This window comes from Ursus arctos, unplaced genomic scaffold (genome assembly GCF_023065955.2).
Source record: "Ursus arctos isolate Adak ecotype North America unplaced genomic scaffold, UrsArc2.0 scaffold_14, whole genome shotgun sequence".
NCBI classification, from domain to species: Eukaryota; Metazoa; Chordata; class Mammalia; order Carnivora; family Ursidae; genus Ursus; species Ursus arctos.
The window spans coordinates 47,386,283-47,405,798 of record NW_026622808.1 but is presented as its reverse complement, the minus strand read 5'-3'; the positions used below and the strand labels follow the sequence as shown (position 1 = coordinate 47,405,798).

The window sequence follows — 19,516 nt, the reverse complement described above, 5'->3', positions numbered from 1 at the left end:
CTTTCAGGAGGTAAAGATTAAGCTGCTGTGCTGGATGGTACCCGGCCAGGGGGCACCGGTCGTATTGTGGGCGTGATGAGTTTGGAAGGTCCTGTAGAATAAGGACTCTCTGAAAGGGCACATTTGTGATCCCTTTTCAGAGATGACAAAGCAGAGAGTAGGTGACCAGGCCCCTGACCCCTCTCTTCCCCTCCCTATTTCCGAGTCTCTGCAAAGCCACTTCTGTAATAGAAAAACCAAATGGTGGCTGTAGGCACCTCTTCCCTGCCGGGGTGGTCATGGGTGGTGCTCCCTACGTGACAGGTTCGTGGGAGGGTCAGCCTGTGGCCAGCAGCTATTTCCTGCTCAGATTCCCTTTGTACAATACCCACCAACTGCAGAGCTGGTGAGGCCAGGGTGGCTTCTCTTAATTAAATTAATTAATCTTTAGGGGTTAGTGATGCATGTACCATATTTACCAAGAGAGTGTTATGGGATATTTATGGACTTCCCTCTGGGACCACCCCCACAACCAAGCATGAGACACAGCACACCCAAGGACTTTGTCTCTTCAGCCAAACTAAGATTTGGGTAGGAAAAACAGGTCTTAGAACCTCCCGCTTCAAGGGATAGTGTCGAAAGCAAATGCAGATTACGGTCAGTGGAGATGGGGCTCTTGACTCTTTTGGTCAAAACTTTAAGTAGATGAACAAGGAGCTGTTCTCTTCCTCTGGAAATCAACTTTAAATGGCCCCGTAGATGAACAGTCACGAGGGACCTGGCACGGGGATTTGTTTAGGTGTATATAACCCTTGACTTGACTGCCCGGTGCGTTGCGATCTGACAACGTGGCCTCCTCGTCTTGACTTTGCCCTGAAACTGTTCATGTCTTGCCTTTCTCCTTTCCAGGAGGTCCTGACTTCTTGGCTTTTTGTTTATTTGTCTACTTTCATACTTTCCACACCTTATTTTACTTTCCTGGCCTTATTTTCTGGTATTCTTCCTCAAAAACCATGCTCCTTTTCTATTCTTCTTCCAGGGTTCGCTGAGGTCTTGCATTTTCTGATTAACCTTTCTCATCACAGCTGACCGTCCCTGCTCTGAATGCCGTCTGGACGCAGTGGTACCCGTACCAAGGATGACAGATGCTTGCAGGGGCCAAGCAGAGAGTGCACACGAGTAAGGAGGTCCTGGGAGAGATGATAGGAGCAGTGAGGTCCGTGGTCAACTGCAGTACTTGCTAAATAAATGTAGCTGGTGGCTGCTAGCAGGAATGCTGGCGCAGAGATTATTTTCAAGAGAAGCTGCAACTTCAATTTTTTTTGGTGAAAACTTTTTCTCCAAATACTCTTTAGTCACAAACAAATTTCCCTGCAGTTCTGCCTTGGCCCAAGAACCACCAATTTATGACTCCTGGTCTTTCATTCAGAAGATGCTTGCCATATCAGAGCTTTTGGCTGTAATTATTTGGTCAGAGTCTTTTCTGACCAGTAGGTTATAAACTCCATAAGGTCACAGACTAGATTTTACCCTAATTTGTATCAGAATTCATCACAGCGCATATACATTGTAAACAAACAGTGACTATTTATTGAACTTGACATCTGTTTGGTACTAAAGGACAAAAGACTTAGACCTGTATTCAAATTATCCATGGGTTGGGGGTGAGATGTGTGAACCATGAAGATACAGAAGCACGTGTAAGACCTATGGGATTATGGAAGCAGGCACGGGTGACTTCTGTCTGATAATGTGTTAAGCATTAGAATTCAGAGGCCCACGCTGATTTCTGTAGCTCATTTTAAGGAGTAAAAGCAGGTAGTCACTGTGAGGTCCTTATATAGCTAGAGAATATTATCTCTTATTTTGAGTTGCTTGCGGGCCTCATGTACATAGAGATTTATCAATGTAACACTTTCAAAAATTGAAGCGACTGTGATTCATTCCTGACTTTCTTAAATAAGACTGACCAAAAGCTTACAAAATGAGCTGTATGTAGTGAGTTGATATCTGAATGGTTTTGCATTTAATTGTTTGCAGAATGTGTTTCTTTTTCTAAGCCTCAGTTTAGGGAATATGGAGCTACTTAGTTTCCTGACAAAAGATGGCAGCATGTACAGAACCTTCTCCCGACTGGGAATTCTTGGGTGAGGATGCCAGAGGAATGATTCCAATTTAAGATGCGGTTTTATTATTATTCTCAAAAAAGCCTTTAATGCATATTATCAGCCTATTTGGTTGTGGCTTTTGGTCAGCGAGGGGAAAGCAACACAACAGAAAAAGAGATAAGAGCATTCAATATTGTAGGTTTAAAAAGAAATCCCTTATTCTCATAAAACCTATAATGTGGGTCTAGGGAGCGTAATGTGGTGATTTCATTGGAACTTGATGTGTACCACACGTCATTTCTCAGAAGGTAAGAATGCAGCAGAAATGGCCTTAAAAGCTTAAAGGATTAAATAACTTTAACAAGTTGTATGTTCTTCTTCACTCACACCCCTTGAAATTTGAAAGGACCAATCACTTTTTCCCAGGGCGTCCTAAGCAGGTGAGTCCTTCTTTAATGGGTGGCAAGCAGTGCAGTTTTTGAGGTAAGAAGAGATGGACGACTGGGGCCCAGGTTTTCCAAGAATAAGGGGTTTGCAGGCTAGTCCTGGGCGCCCCAGTAGTGCTCACCAGATGGGTCATTGGATTGCTTCATACTTCTCATCCTGGCTGTATTATTCGGTTTAGCAAACATCCAAAGGCTTAAAATATGCAAAGTACTATGACGTTCAGGGGTCCAGACAAGGTTGAGTAATGGGAAATGGGCTGGCGTGGAAACCAAACTAAATACAAAAACCTCACTCCCCAGGGAATGCCTGTCATGGAGTTAGGCCCCGTGCCTTCCGCTGTGAATTAGGATTCCTATTAATGTTGAAGAACACAGCCGTGCGTTGTGCTGCCCTCCCGAGCGGGAGGTTTTGTCTGTGTAAGTCAGTGGTCTGTGAGCAATGCCTGTATTTGAGGATGAAGTGCTAATTATGTCGGTCTAACGATGTTGGGGTTACTTCCTCACCACAGCTTACTCAATAGCAAACAGAACTTTTTATCCCTCGACTTCCAAGCAGTCAATGAATTATTGTTTGCCAGCTTTGAATAGTGTTTGCCAAGTTTGTAATATGTGGTTCTGGTTGTAATCCAGGAAGATGCTGGTCAGATTATGTAAATACTGATTAAGCCTATAGAATTACACTCAGGGCATTTTTTATTGGGTGTCTTCCTAGTGCATTGAATTTTCAAATGTCCTCTCTGTTGGGATGGTTAAGAACTTCGTGGGGCTAAAGGATGTGTGTTAAGATCGTTCTCCATCTCCCACCACATTTTTAACAAAGTGCTTGAATCATCAGGAAATTCAGATTGATGTTTAAAATCCCAAGTTTCTTCTGTAAGTGCCAGTTCACTTGAAATATGTTTTAATTCCTACATGATTTCAATACAGCGCAGTTTAGTAGACGTTTCAGCCACGAGGGAAATGTCCTCTGTCTGTATTGTGCCTTACCGTAGGCGTGAGCCTCACGTGGTGCTTGCAGGCTTGGAATATAGCTAGCAATGACCGAGGAACGGGATTCTTTTTTTTTTTTTTTAAAGATTTTATTTATTTATTCGACAGGATAGAGACAGCCAGCGAGAGAGGGAACACAAGCAGGGGGAATGGGAGAGGAAGAAGCAGGCTCCCAGCGGAGGAGCCCGATGTGGGGCTCGATCCCACAACGCCGGGATCACGCCCTGACCCGAAGGCAGACGCTTAACCGCTGTGCCACCCAGGCGCCCCGAGGAACGGGATTCTTAATTTTGTGTCATCTTTATTACTTTCAGTCTGAATGCGAGTAGCCGCATGGCCAGGGGCGACCGTGTTGGACAGCACAAGGTTTCCGTAACGGTGGGAATTGCTCAGCTATTTGAAGACTTAGCTCTTTTAACGCAGTGGGGTCAGGGTTGGGGGTCTTTGTCAGGAAAAATGCCCAGCAAGCGGATTGTTGTCGCGCACTACTGAACAGCGTGCTTCTCAGACAGATAAAACCGGGATAAAACTTGAGCCGTTCTCCGCAGAGGTCCCTCTTGTGTGTTCTCCAAATGGTGGGCCGGACGGTCATCTTTCAGCGGATTAGCTGAAAGAATATCTATGGCTGGGCGCAATTGTTCCAGGCTCTGCGCACCCTTTGTACGAGAACAGGGAAAATTTGTGTTATGACAATGGCTGACAAAATGTTTAGTGAAAGCTGCTATTGGCAGTAACTGAATCCCCGGAGGTTTCTTTCCAGCCCTCTCTGCTCCTGAAAGGTGCAGAAATACTTTTGACAGCATCTGTCCTGTTGACAGATGAATTGTTTTGACAGGAGAATCTGAAACCTTCAGCTGAAGACACATTCAGATGTCGGGCCTGGTAAGGGGCGAGCGTGTTTGGAGAAATAAGTGAGATGCTTTAAATTTGTGTGCGTGTCAGCTGCCACCTGAAAGAAAGACCTCGTGAAAGGGTTTTTTTTGTTTTTTTTTTTTTTTAACGAATTAACCCTTTGATTGTTCTTCTGATCCAACATGCGAATTCACACCCCTCTCTGCGCAATTTCCTTAATTGTTGAGAAATTAATGCTATCAATAAGCATAGCAGTCAAAGGGCTAAAAAAAAACACTTTGTTTAAGAATTATGCTGAGGTATCAAATCATTACGTTGTGTACCTGAAACTAATATAATGGTACATGTCAATTATGTCTCAATAAAAAATTATACTGGAAGGAAAAAAAACCCCAGTGCTCATAATAGCGTTCTTGATAATAGCGGAAGGGTGGCAATAACTCAAATGTCCATTAGCTGTTGAATGGATAAGTGGAATGTTATTCAGCCCTAAAAAGGAAGGAAATTGTGACACAGGCTACAACATGTACGGACCTTGAGGACATTATGCAAAGTGAAGTAAGCCAGACACAAAAGGACAAATGCGTGGCGATTCTGCCCGATTCACAGAGATAGAAAGCAGAGTGGAGGTTGCTGGGGGGATGGGGTGTCCGTGTTTACGGGGTGCTGATTCAGTGGGAGATGACAACGTTGTGGAGCCGATGGCAGTGATGGTTGCACAGCCGTGTGACTGTGCTTAATGCCAGTGAGCCACACACATCAGCGTGGTTAGGATGGTAACGTCTTACGGTTCGCCTGTTTTACCACAACAGGAAAACATGCTGAGAGTTTGTCTCGCTGAGATGAGCAAACAAGAAAATGTCTCTGAGGATCTCGTTTCAGATTATATTTGTCAAGGAGACTACAGTAAATATTTTCCCCATTTCCTGATACAGCAGTTGAAGAGCAACAGCTTGTCCCAGGTTTTCGGACTGGTGGCGTCTCAGACCTCAGAGCTAGGCAGGTCTGTGGTCCCTCTGTCTTAGGGGTCCCACGATTCAGCCTCCGTCTTCTTTCTGTCATTGCTGGGAGGCACTCTGAGAGGAGAATGACCCTTTACACCAGTCTCTGACACTCTTTGTTGCCAACATGGCTTTTCTAGTTCATTCAGAGTCACAGAGTGGCCTCCTCCAGGCCGACCCAGGGGGAGCTTAGATTTCCACCTACAGGTGTCTGCGTCTTCGTTGCTGTTTCCTGGAATCTCAGCGTGAGGTCCTGATACTGTTGGGCTTCTTTATGAGACGAGTTTGCAAAAGACCCTTTTCCAAGGAGCCTTATCTAAAAAGCGGAATTTATACAACATTTTGAAATTTAAGTAAATTTTGTCTGCTCTTTAAGAGAACGACGACCAAAGGGCTGGCGTGATTTAAAAATGGCTTTCTTCTAATACCACTCCTGGAGTGGGGAATAAGGGAAATAATTTCATTCCAGATAGTTTACCCGTTAGTTGCCTGAGACTGGTTCCATCCCTGGCCACATCTGTAAGCCAGAAACAAGACCTGCATTTTGAACCTAATAGTTTGAAGAGTCAGTGGCCCAGAAGGCGATGTTAAAAACTGGTGGTCCTTAGTCCAGATATGGCCTGCAGATATGTTATATTTGACCCATCCAGAGTTGCCTTTTATTTATTTTTATTTTATTTATTTATTTATTTTTTAAGATTTATTTATGTGACAGAGAGCCAGCGAGAGAGGAAACACAGGCAGGGGGAGTGGGAGAGGAAGAAGCAGGCTCCCAGCAAAGCAGGGAGCCCAATGTGGGGCTCGATCCCGGGACCCTGGGATCACGCCCTGAGCCAAAGGCAGACGCTTAACGACTGAGCCACCGAGACGCCCTTCTTCTTCTTCTTCTTTTTTTTTTAAAGAATTGAAAGGATTTCACCTAAGCATTCAGAGTTTGAGCTTCTCTGAAAATGGAGAAGACTAGTCTGCATTGCCCTTGTTTCTGGAGACAGGAGCAAATGCCTCTTTCTATGGGCAAGCAGGTACTGCTGTATCGGCTTCTTTGCACTCCTGGCAGGGTGACTGTCCACACTACTTGCTTGCCCTCCAGGCCTCTTGCCTTTATGACTTCTGAGTCTTCCCCTGATGTCTTCTCCAGCTCAGTAACTCTCATTACTGATGATGATGCCAACGTTGTAGATACTGTAAACTCATATTATCTCTAGACCCAGAAACAGTATTTCCATCTGTCTTGTTTATGATAATGGGCTCAAAATAGAAGAAAATTTTAGTCTGTCCAGTCCTTTTTCTGATGTGGGAGAATTCTATTTGTGGATTTCCTTTCTCAAGCCTAACCTGTTGATTTCTGTGTACCCAATCGTAAATACCCCCAAGCACAGACAAGCTTGCACTTGACTTCAGTATGTGGTTTAAAAAATTACCACCTTCAATTTTTATAGTAACATAATCTCTGGACAAATTGCTTTTAATTCAGGCTGTGCCCTGAACACAGATCTACCGTTAATTTCAAGCGTAGTCTGACTTTTATTTAGATGAATGTCTTGAGTCGACAGTGAAATGGCTATCAGCTGTACGTTAGTATTGATTGGAATGTCTCTGGAGTAAGTTTAAAAGCTAGTTGCCACTTATGTGCTGCCTAAATGATAGACTTGGAACTCCTGATTTGCAGTACCGTTAATTGGCATTAATGCCAATGGAATTAATAGCTGAGGTTAATAATGTTGACCTCTTCGGCATACGTGGGACTGAGTGTGTTTGGGTGGCAGGAAGCAAGGCACACTGTGCACCAAGGTCCAATTTTGACCACGTCTCTGTGGATTTCTGTTCTTGAAAGATCAAGCTGGTCTAGCCTGAGGGCTGATCCAAGAAGCTCGGCTGACTGAACACAGGTCAGCGTGCTCCTTGTGTGGGTCTAAGGGTATAGCTGGGGGATGAAAGGAGAGAGGGGTCGTTCTGAATGATCCTGGCAGGTGCCATCTTCCTGAGAAGGCTGCTCGCATGTGAGGCTTTCACTGCCTTTGGTTAAGGCCAGCTATGAATTTTCCATAACCACAGCTCCTCTCTCCTATGTGACTGTCACTCCCAGTATTTATTCATTGATGGTAGGCGTGTCATGTTCAGGGATAGCCTTATGATTTGCTTCTCATAAGGTCTCAACTTTCTAAGCAGTTCCTTCAACTTTGTGCATCTTAGCGATTTTTAGTCATCAGATCTTGCTTAGACCAGGGTTTCTCAACCCCTGAATATTACCATTGACACTAAGGGCTGTCCTGCGCCATTGAAGGATGTTTACCAGCATCCTCTGTACCCCCCGCCTTTTCTCTGCAGTTGTAATAACTAAAAATGTCTCTAGATACTGCCAGATGTCATCCCTGGTTCAGAACCACCGATGTGTAGACAGTAAAGGGTAGGTTCCTGACCCTCCTTTTTCTTTACTACTGTGTGATAGTTGATGCTTTAGTAAAATATTAATATTTAGAATGCCCTTCGGAATAGCCTTGGACCTGCTTCAGTGCAAAATATTTGGATCAGTACACTCTAATGTGGATCAGTACACTCTAATGTAGGTAGAGGACTGACTTAACCTTAGAACTGCTTGAGAAGTTGCGAAGTGGTGAAATTATATTGACTGAAATCCATTTGAGTTTAGCCAATTTCAGTGATTTGATATTTTCACAGTGACTTGTTTATGGATGCAAGTGGGGAGGAGCTCTATCTGTAAATCTCAGTATTAATAAGATTACTTCAAATAATGTATGGGATAGGGGCCGTTAGGAGGGAGAGGGTCTGGTTTGGGGGGCGGAGTAGAAGATACCTGAATTTGGGGTTAAATGTTGCATGTTGATTTAATTGATTATTATTTATTTATTTATTTATTCATTTTTGCTTTTCCTTTACCAGAAACCTGAGTTATAATAAACTTTCTGAGATTGACCCTGCTGGTTTTGAGGACTTGCTGAATCTACAGGAAGTGTGAGTGCTTTCTCCTAAACCTCCGGTTGGGGGTGGGGACTAAGAGCTCCTGGGGAAACCCTTCCACTCGCCCTGGATCAGCAGTGTAAACTTGCCGGCAGGAGCGCGCTTGTCTGGGCTGCCTGTGACGGATGGGGCTGCTTCCTGAGCTCCGTCCCTGCAGCCCCTCCCTCCTCGTGGGCTGTCAGTGATGGGTGTGCTAGAATCCCGGAGAAATCAGGGGGACCTGGGGGGCGGACAGGAGGGGCCCCTCCCTTGTGGAAAGCTCGTGGACCCTCTGTGTTGGGATACCTGATCGGTACCTCCCCGCCATTGCCTGGGAGGTAGCGCAGCCCGCTCTGCAGAGGCGCATGCGCCGGCCACTGCTTCTGCTTCCCGGGAAACCCAGGTTTAGAAGAACGGCCACAGAGGCTGGCTTTGCCTCTCCCGCCTCCAAACAGAGCGAGGCATTATGACTGCCTGTGGCACTCTCAGCCAGACCCCTGGCTTGTGCAGGGTCCTGTAAATCAGGCCTCCCTCTTTCCTCCTCTTTGACTGTCAAGAACTCTGCTTTTAACATAGATATCAGGGTTATCAGGAATTTTAGTTCCACAGGGACTTTAGAGAAGCTTATGCATAAGTTGTGCATAACCACTGCAGGAAACTTAGAAAGTCTAGAAATATGTAAAGACTAATTCAAATCACCAGACCCTAATAACCATTAGGAATACTTGTGAAAAATACATACCTCCACGTGCAGAATTTTGGGATCAAACTGTATATATATCTTATAGTTTTGTATCTTTTTTGTACTTAACCCTCACATTTTTGAATATTTTATCATGTAAATTAAAATTTTTTAAATGTCCCACTTAAATTTTTATTTTTATTTATTTATTTGAGAGAGAATGAGAGAGAGAGAGAGAGCGAGCATGAGAAGGGGGGAGGGTCAGAGGGAGAAGCAGACTCCCCGCTGAGCAGGGAGCCGGATGTGGGACTCAAACCTAGAACTCCAGGATCATGACCTGAGCTGAAGGCAGTCGTTTAACCAACTGAGCCACCCAGGTGCCCCCACTTAAATTTTTATGTACAACTACCACACATGGATATTCTAGAAATTACTCACCCCATGCTTCTATTGTCAGTGATTTTTATTAGATATTATTAGGTAAGTATTTTACACATTTTGGCCGTTATATGTAACTGATAGAAGTCCTTGTTTATTATTCTTTGATTTCATTGTCGGATGATTTATCTAAAGGAAACTTAATTTCATCCCTTGGTGCAATTGGCAAAATAACCTGCATCCCCTAGCCCCATCTCCAAATTCTCCAAATTGTGGTTATGATTTCCATGTCTCTTTAAAAAAGGTTTAAACTTTCAAAGTTAAAAGAACTTCATAGTTGGAAGGAGCCCTTGGGATGTTCTGTCCAGGACCCTAGTTGTCCCTTAAGGTCAATAGCCAGTGGAGGGAGCAAGGAAGTGTGAGGTGGGTCACTGTGCTAATTTGACATAATAAAATACCCCCTTCTCCCTCCACCTTGGCTCTTCTCCCTCCTCAGAACTCCTGTTGCATTTGTGAGTGGGATGAGGCTCCTGACCACATCCTGGGCTCTTCATTTTGTGTATGACTGCTCTCCTTCATCCTGCTAATACTCTCATGAAGGTTGACCTTAGCTAGCCATTGTCCTAAGCACTGCTGTACTCCTAATTGTCACTGTCGCCTTCTCTAGACAGTGGAAGGAACCGAGGCATGGGGGCTTGGCTGGGATTGCATGCTAGCATGTGGTCAGATGGGGCCTGCCACCCCCCAGTTTAACTCCTGTGCTATGCTTTGTGTGTAACACTCCCTTCCTACCTGTGGAAGTCATGAAGACAGAGATTGCATCTTTTGGATACAATGTGGTGTAGTGGAAAAAAACACTGTTTTGGTAACAGACAGACCTGGATTTGAGTTCTGGTTTTGCCCGTTGCCTCTACGGAGTGTTATTTCCTTCTGCTACGTTTGGAACCACACAGCCCCCCAAGCTGGGTGCATTATTAAGAAACAAATCCTTGAGGGACATTTGGTTGGGCCTTTTACCACTGTGACTTCCTGCAGTCCCTGGTGTCACACTGGTATGGACAAGATGAATTCCCCGGAGCCCGGAGCAGCGGAACTTCTCACTGATGCAGATCCGGGCCTTTCCTGGAGGGAATTCTAATCCATCGTGGAGGCAGACGGTAAAGAGGCTGTCAGGAGTAAGGGGTGTGGAGGTGGGAAAGGATATTGAAGAAAAGAAAAAAAATCATAGTTGACATACAATTGCTTCTAAATTAACTGGGTTCAGGGCTTTCCCGGGAGCTGTCAGCTCTCCTAAACCCTGCACAGCCCTCCCTCTGAGTCTGGAAACCTCGGTGAGAGGAGAACCACAGGCTGGCAAAGCAGCAGGCAGTGGTTTAGCAGTGGTTTTATTTTGGAGGCCCAGAACCACAGTCCATCGTGGCCCATTGGAGAGAGAAAGCAAGGCTGTTGGAGGCCCCTGGAGGCCGTGAGGACGTTGGAGCAGCTGCTGCCAAGCCACACAGGCTGCGCTGCCCACAGCTCTGAGGAAAGCCCACCAGGGAGGGCCTCCAGCCAGGGGTCCTGGGCCGCCAGGCTCCTCTATTAATAAGAGGGGCTATTTATACCGTCCTCTTTAAGAGCTGCATGCAGGTCACGTGCCTGCCGCCTGGCCCGAGAATGCTCACTGTGGGTGCTGCTGTGTGCTTTCCAGGGCCGTTGACCTAAAATGTTCCTCAAGGCGGCCGGGAAGCCTGAGTGTGCCCTGCCTTTGGGTATTTATGGCTCACCCTCTGGTGTCTCAGGATCATGCCCCCCCCCCCCCGGTGTGTGTGTGTGTGTGTGTGTGTGTGTGTGTAGTGTGTAGTGTGTGTGGTGTGTTGAAGGGAGGGCTGAAAGAACCAGGGGGTATCTTTTTGAGGCACTGCTCTTTGGCTGCGAATTACCGCCACCTGTTAAGCATTTACTCTATTTCTGGCTCTAAGCCGCTAGGTTTAATTATTTCAGCCGGGTCCTGCCACAACCCTATGAAGTTGATACTGGTGTTGTTGACATTTTTTTGCAGAGGAAACTAAGGCACAGTAAGGTTAAGTGACGTGCTGAAGGCCCTTCAGTTGCTAAAGGGTAGGATTGGGGTTGAATGAACTCCGAGCTCTCTGATTTGCAGATCCGAGCTGTAAAAATCCCCTCCTAATAGCCCCTGCTGGGCTACTCTGTCCGGTCCTTCAGTTTCTTCTTTTAAGGTGGGGCGATACTTAAGTGCCCTCCTCGAAGGGTTGGCATGTTATTCGGTGAGATGGTGCATGTGAGCACTCAGCAGAGAGTCTAGTGCACAAACTGCACACTTACTATTATTGTTTGTCGTTAACTTAAAGTCACTATCCCCTCAATCCCTATCCTGAAATAAGCACAGCTGGCCATCTGGTACAGAAACGATGTATCAGAAAGTCTTGCCAGCATAATTATTTAGTATGCCTTATTCTCAGGTAGCTAAAAGCCCTCATAGTAGTTACTGATGCATTGGCTCTGACTCTGAAACCTGTCCTCCTACCTGCTGTTGATGCCTTTGTCCCTTGTAAGAAGCAAAGCTAACTGAAGTGTCAACCTCCTGCCCAACTTTGATAGGAAGGGCAGCTCTCCTTGCCCTTGGCAACAACCAAAATGTCTCCCTGTAAGTGAATTGGCTAAAGAAATGATAGTTCATTCATACCAGCGGAGGACTACTCTGCAGCTGGTCAAAAGACTGAGGGAGATCTACAAGATACGTGACTAAGGGGAAACTGCACTATAGAACAGTCTGTATAATTCCCAAGCATCTGTGTAAAAGAAAACCAGGCACACATCTCTCAGAGCTGGCAGCCGGCACTTCCTCTTGGAGGCAGACGGGACTGAAGGAAGCTTCATTTTTCACTGTATATTTCCGGTTATCCTCTTTTGAAACGGTTTGAAGATTTTGCTGTGTGCTTAGATCAGCTGGTCAATAAATAATACGGCAACTTAGAAAAAAGGGGGCCAAAAAGCCCTGTAACCCAAAATCACGCCTTGGGTTTGTTTTTCATTGTCTGTGGAAGCCTCGTTTGATTGAGATAATATTTAATTAAAGCACTCTGAACGCTCTTCCTAACATTTTGCATCTTATAAAATAGAACTTCCTTTCAGCGAGCCGAGTAACGGAACATTTCAGAGAGAGCCCAGAAGGCCCATGCTCACCTTACAATGGGTGACCTGGAAAAGGTCCACCTCTAGGTTCTACCTGGGGTCAGGCAGTCCATGGAGCCCCTTTTCCCTTATATGCGTCTCTTCCAGCGCCAGGGTTGGGCCACGATGCGTGGGCTCATGCATCTGACTGAGGCACTGTTTGGTCCTGAATCATCATTAAAAGTCAGTTCAAGAAGCAGGATATTATAGAAGGATTTTTAGGTCCTCGGATGGGAGCCAGTGTGGGGGGAGTGTGAAGGGTAGAAAACCGCACAACCCTAGATACTCAGAAGATTTCATCAAACCCCGTCCTAAATTCCTGGTTTCCTTATTCATGGAGAATGTGCTCAACTTTCCCTCCGAGCTCTGGCCAGCTATTTTTGACTGGTCTCTATTTCAGGCTGGCAAGCTGGTCATGTCTCAGAGCAAGTGCGGTCTCTACTGCCTTCTGAAGATACTGTTCTCATGTCTGCGGGGGACAGCGCGCACAAAGAGAAAGCCAGTAGTGGTGACGCCAACTCACTTACATTTAGCTAGTGGTGCTTTTTATGTAGGAATGATTGAGAGGTACATGGGCCATGCAGCTCTTCTCCTTTGGACTCCAATTGTCCTCTGCATAAATCGAGCAGCCCTGTTGGGATCAGAGCCTGTGATCTCTGCCTAAATCTGTTTACTGCCACTCTAGTTATAAAATGCCCTGTTTATCTTTAGCACTGCTCCACTGCACCTTTATGCTCTGCTTCCAGCAGTTTGGGCAGGATTTGAAATCTTATTATGATGCCCCTTTTCCTTGTTCATTTATTTCTGTGCAATTTGTGGAACAGTTTCTGTTATGTGCAGTGGGGCTGGCCTGGACCAAGGTCATTCAGCATAAGTTCCCTAACAGAGAAGTCCATTCTGTCTGTTTCAGGTTTAGCATCAAGTCCAATCCTAAGCAGCCACCGTGTTACCTGAGGGTTTAGGAGCCTTCCGGCTTGCCGGCCTCTCCACTCGTGGCTCGCCTCTGATGTGCAGCCCTTCTTGGGTTGAGCTCTTGCTTGTGCCACTGTCTAGTTGTGTGGCCTTAGCCTCGTGATTGCAACTGAAACTTGACTTAGAGCCCTTAGCTCCAGGGTAGGGACCAGCATGAGTACCTGACTCAGAGTGGTGATAATGAAGTTGCATCATGCATGTGGAGTTGCTGCTGTACTTATAAAGAAATGGAGGGTAGTCAGTGGTTAGGAAGCTAGACTTGGGGGCTACACTCCCTGGGCCACTGCCTCTTACTACAGTGACCATCAGATTAGTCAACACCTCAGTGTTTCCATTTCCTTCTTGGTACAATGGGAATGTCCATGGGACTTACCCCCTAGGGGTCTAAAAGATGAGTTAACACACTGGAAAGTCCTTAGAGCCATGCCTGGCTCATAGTAGCCCCTCCGTAAGTTAGCTGCTACCAACATTATTATTAGCACCGTCATCGTGTTCTAGAAGAGATCCCTAGGCACTGAAGATGTCTTACACAAGCTACTTATTGGCAGCCGGCCCTAACCTTAGTTTTCCTTGCTCTGCAAAGATCTTAGGGTCTCCTTGAGTAGTAAGTACATTAATGGTACCATGAAAATGTATTAGGAGAGATTAAAACTGCTGGAGAGTTTTCATCAGCCCTGCACCAAGAAGGGAAATGGATCGCTGCAGGCTTGGAGGAGCAAAGAGGTGAAGCAGAAACAGGCTGATTCCGGGGGCAGTCAGATAAGAGACTGTTAAAGTAATTAATTGTCTACTTCAGCACGCAGACAAGGGCCCTTTAAGTGAAGAAGGGATTTGCCACATGATAGAGATCTGCTTTCTCTCTGCCAGATGCTTCAGTCATGAAGCTATTGAAACAGACGTTCTGTGTCCCACAGCCCAGTAATTGCCAAGCCTCATCTCTAACTGGCTCTGGCACTGCAGAAAGCAAATGGGATAATTCAAGGCCTTTTCCTTTTTTTTTTCCCCCTCCTGCTCACATCTATAGAAGATGGCAGACAACCAGATTATTCTGTTCAAGCCAATACTAGCTGTATACTTGTATGAATGCAGCTGTCATTTCAGTGGCCTTGTCTTCAAACGGGAAGAAGATGGTCCATGTAAGACACACTCTCTTAAGAAAAAAAGAAGAGAACCTAGCGTTATCTCTTTGATTCTGCATCTCAGATACAGTTTCTTTCCAGCCTGTCAACCAGCAGAGAGCTAGATCCCCGTGCTCTGGCTTTCTTAAGGATTTTTGGGCTCACTTCCCAAGTCCGATTTTGGATTCTCTTCCCAGATTTGGAAATACATGTCCATGTAAGGAGGCTGGGTTGCAGAGCCTCTGGGGAAAGACCCAGCGAACTGTGTTTTGGTTTGCGGGCTTTCCCTTTCATGAAGACATAAGAACTCTGGAAATACAGATTTAGACTGCTGGAGCAGGAAAGGGGCTTGGAGAGCATGTCTGGTCTGCGGAGGGTTTTCAAAATGTCTTTGTGCAGAAGCGTGTGTCTGTATGTATATGTTCCTGGCAAACGTGCCTGGAAGCTTCATCTGAGTTCAGGGAAGCTGGAATCACAAATAGATGAGACTCTGCAAGTCCAGGTTCCTTGTTATTTGTTGCACAGCTGAGACACTGGAATAACTGGCCCACATGTTCCGAGCTCTTCGGAACTCTGAGCACGGGTGAGGCTCTGGCCCTGGGTGCGAGGGCGTCACCCTCTGGGGATGGCAGAGCTGTGATTTGCAGAACCCCGTGTCACAGACATGGAAGAGCAACCAGGAGGGGATGGTCTTTCTCCCCAAACCCTTTTCTGACTCTTTCAGCCTCATCAGTGGTTTCAGGGTGGTTTTGTTTTGCATCATGTATTTTGATCTTTCATCACTGTTCCCTGTTTGTCAGTGTTGAATTCGGAGCTAGTTGAGAATCTGGAAGGCAGGTAGCACCCCCGAGTGGGTGTTAACTAAACCATAGGTGTGACAGATGTTCGTTTTTGTGAGCTCACGTGACTTCTCTATCTTTAAAAAACTCTTTTAAAATTCTTTATCTTTTGGGGCACGGTTGGGTAAGTGTCTGCCTTCAGCTCAGGTCATGATCCCAGAGTCCTGGGATGGAGCCCCACGTCGGGCTTCCTGCTTAGTGGGGAATCTGCTTCTCCCTCTGCCTCTGCCCCTCTCCCTGTTCATGCTCTCTCTCTCTCTCACAAATAAATAAAATCTTAAAAACAAAATTCTTTGTCTTTTATTGAACATTGCAGTATCGTCTTCCCTTGGCCAACTTGGCACTGTTTTTTGATTTACTTTGTACGAGATTTTTCAAACTGCCAATTTAAAATGAGAAATTTCTTCTTGTTGTTACAGGTACCTCAATAACAATGAGCTGACAGCCGTGCCGTCGCTGGGTGCTGCTGCTTCTCACGTCGTCTCTCTCTTCCTGTAAGTGATGTCACTCGGGGAAGCCTGAGCTGGGTTGTGAAGCGGTGGTATTGTCTTGCAGACATTTGGTGGTAGGAAAACTTGTGTCCCGGTGCTTGCTGGTGCAGAACAGCCTTTCTCCACATAGCCCTAATGCTCGTGACAAGTGCCTTGCTCGCTGTTTTGAGGTTTGTAGAATTAAAACCGGAAGACTCGCCTCACCTAATTTGGGGGGAAATTGGTCTTCTCCGTGCCAAGAGGTGTATAGAATTAATAAGTGTCTTGGTCCTACTGGGTAAATTGCAGCTTGGAGTGAATGAGCTGGAGTGAAAGGAAGCCGTGTGAATTACCAGACAGCAAGCTCATGTTTGTGGCAATGAATCTGGTCACGTGATCCAGTTCACTTTTACAGCTTTAAAAAAGAAAATACCCCCCGGCCTCTGAAATCAAGCTAAAAGTAAGGAATCTGTTGATGTGGTCAAGTGTTCGACAACACGCTGGAAATGATAAAGGCTATAAAGGGACTTTAAAAGGAAGGGAGGATGCAAGCGGGACGTGTTCTCATCGGAGCTGCTAAGAGCCTCTGCTCCTGAGCGATGCCCATGTCAGCCCTCAGCGGGAGGGGCTTGCTTGTGTGAAACCCGCCCAGAGGTCCTTCCAGATACCCCCCCCCCCCCCCCCCCCCCCCGTGAGTCCCAACAGTTTTCTCAGCCAGATTCTCTGGGCAGCCTCCTCAGCAGAGCACCTATCTCTCCACGCTAAATTTCCTTCTTCCATACCAGCCCTGCCTATTTTTATTTGATTTTGATTCTGCCAGTGTTAGAGCTCGTTTGCTCACCTGCATGTATCTTTTCTCGGCACCGAGGCTTGGCAGGCGGAGCAGAGGGACTTGGTGGGAAGATGTCATCCATATGATGGCTCTTATATGATGGCTCTTGTAGCTTGCAGGTGTCAGGTTTTTGCTGGCAACAGGCCCTGTGTTTGGAAGGTGCTCTATCCTTATAAGATGGGGTGTTGGGCTTAACCCTTTTCAAGGCATTGCAGGATTGAAATAGCACGCGGTTAGAACGGTGGCCCCAGCTCCGTGTCCTGGAGAAACAGCTTTCTCTCTCCAAACTTCATTGTCGTCATTTACAGAGAGTTTCTTTAATCCACTTTACACATGAGGAAGGTGAGCCAGAGGTTCGAGAGAAGTGCATTGTAGTATAGGAAACTCCTGGCATCGTGCATAACACATACAAGGTGTTTGACAGATGGTGGCTGCTGCTTCTGGCTTGTGGCCGCTTGTCACATGGCCCCAGGGGCCTTGGCGTGATCTTACCGATAGGGCGACAGGATCTGTGAGTCAGTGCTTGTTTCTGTGGAGTGCTGGAATGAAGGTTGTGGCCTCTTGTCCCAAGATGGACAGGCAAGGGTCTGACTGTGTCTTTGTACCCATCTGCCTGTGTGTCCAGCATCTGGAAGGTGTTGAACTGCTGGCTAAATTAAGTGAGTTACCCGTACTGGAGCCTCATTAAGGATGTGATGCTCCCTGTATATTCACAGAGCAGCACTAGAAGATGCTTTTAACTTCTTGCTACTTAAAGTATGGTTCCTGGGCCAACAATGTCCTACCTGCACTGAGCTCGTTAGAAATGCAGGATCGCAGGCCTCAGCTCAGTCGCACTGGATGAGAAGGTGCCTTAGTAAGGTCCTTTGGCCCTTTGCGCACTCATTCAAGTGTGAGAAGCACTGCTTTCCCTCCCCTTGCTCTTCCCTCGGGGAGGAAACCAGGAACACAGGGAACATCTCTGTGTCACTTACAGTTCCTGTAAGTTGCCAAGTGGAGAGGTAGGACTGAGACTGCACACAGAGGCCTGTGGCGTGCTCTTTTTCTTTATCTGCCCCCACACACTGGGTGCGGGAGCATGGCAGGTGACTCTGAGCTGCCCGGTGCTGGAGACCGGCAGGGCCCCCAGCTTGCCCTGGGGGCCTGTCGTACTTTGAATCACGCCTTGCTCTGCTGACTAAAAATACATTTCTGTTCCTTGGCCCAAGTGCCTGGAGCCGTGGGGCCGGTTGGCCTTGTTCCTGCTATTCCAATTAGACAGCGTTAAACTATGTAAAGCAGGGAGAAGAAATAAAGACTCCCTCCTGGTTTTGAGTGAGTCTGGAAAATGCAGGTTAGTATTGGCGGCCTCCTCTTTGGCCGGACGCTGGTCTCCATCTGACTTGGTCAGTGATTTCTCTGAAACCACAGAAACTGAAGGGTGTTGATCTTCCTTTTCTCTGAGAGGCCTGTGTTCCCTGGATCCAGTGCCTGCAAAGTTAGGTTAGCAGCATGACATCTGGGTAGCAAGATCATGGATAATTTTGCTATCATCCTTCATGCCTTTCTGCATTTCCCAAGGGGACTGTGCAAAGGACAGGGACGAAAGTAGGCAGCAGGCAGCGTGTCCCTCCAGCCTGGCTCAGGAAGGGCTCAGCATCTCTGTTCCCAGGACCATTCCCATCCACCAGGCCTTGAAGAACGTGTTTTGCTGGTGTGTCTATCGCTCTTCAGAAACACTGAATTAAAAAGTGTCGTATGTTCAACAAATACGTAGTAGGTCCCTTCTGTGCCCCTGAGGTTGGGGCCCAGAGGCCATCTGAGAGTGTCCTCACCAGGGTTTGATGCTATCACATCTGGGAAGCCCCTAGCATAGTGTGTGAAAACATGGTAAGTCAGCACGCTCCATACACGTCTCATTTCATGCCCTAACCCCCAGACTCGTATTTGCTTCGCACCCTCCCGTTGTGGGCAGGCCGAGGAGCTGGAAAATAATGTGCGAAGGGACTAGCTGGCAGAGGTCAGCTGAGTAGAGGAGTGGCACAGCTTTCTGGGGACGCGTTCATAGGTGGGGGCCTCACGGAAAGGGCAGACCTGGCATGCATCCTGCTCTGACTGATGTCGTGGCCTGGGACAGGTTGCTTTTGTCTCCTCTGTTGAATGAAGGGGCTGAGACAGTTTCATATTCCTTCTGTGACGCGGAAACAGCACAGGGGCGGTCAGGTCATGAGAGAAATGACGGACCCTGCTGTGCTGTAAGCACTCGGGCAGCACACTGGCTCCCACAGAAGTAGCGGGTTTGTGGTCTGCAGCTCCGACACCTGTCCATGCTGACGTTTGCCTCTGGAAATCAGCTCGGCATCTCCATGCTTGGTTTCCAGTGACCTGAGTCCCGGTCCGTGACCTGGCTCCTTGCTCACACGACAGTGCTCTGAGGCCCCAGGCGTCAGGGCATCAGGGCCCTCCTTCGCAGGGGTCACAGTTGGGAGGGCCCCGGGGAGGGGGCCGGTGGCTAATTTTGCGTCCGGCTTTACTGTCAGGGCTTTAGCGCAGACTTCTGCAGAGTTTTGGGAACTGAAGTCATTCAGTAAAATTTCAATTGGTTAATCCTTTCTGATTAAAGGCATCTAATTCAATTAAAGTAGTTGTAAGAGAGCAGATTTATTTGCATCATGTTCTGAGGATAATGCCAAAGCCATTTGTCCTTACTAACAAAAAAGCATGAAACTCAAGGAAAG

At 46.8% G+C, this 19,516-nt stretch overlaps 1 protein-coding gene across 1 annotated transcript in view; it reads left to right on the top strand.

Annotated features, from left to right (window-relative positions):
- LRIG1 (leucine rich repeats and immunoglobulin like domains 1) overlaps positions 1–19,516 on the top strand; it is a 110,943-nt gene that overhangs the window by 29,435 nt on the left and 61,992 nt on the right. The window contains exons 2-3 of the mRNA XM_026501194.4: positions 8,278–8,349; positions 15,917–15,991. Of these exons, the coding sequence (XP_026356979.2) occupies positions 8,278–8,349; positions 15,917–15,991 (147 nt within the window). The remainder of the gene's footprint in view (positions 1–8,277; positions 8,350–15,916; positions 15,992–19,516) is intronic.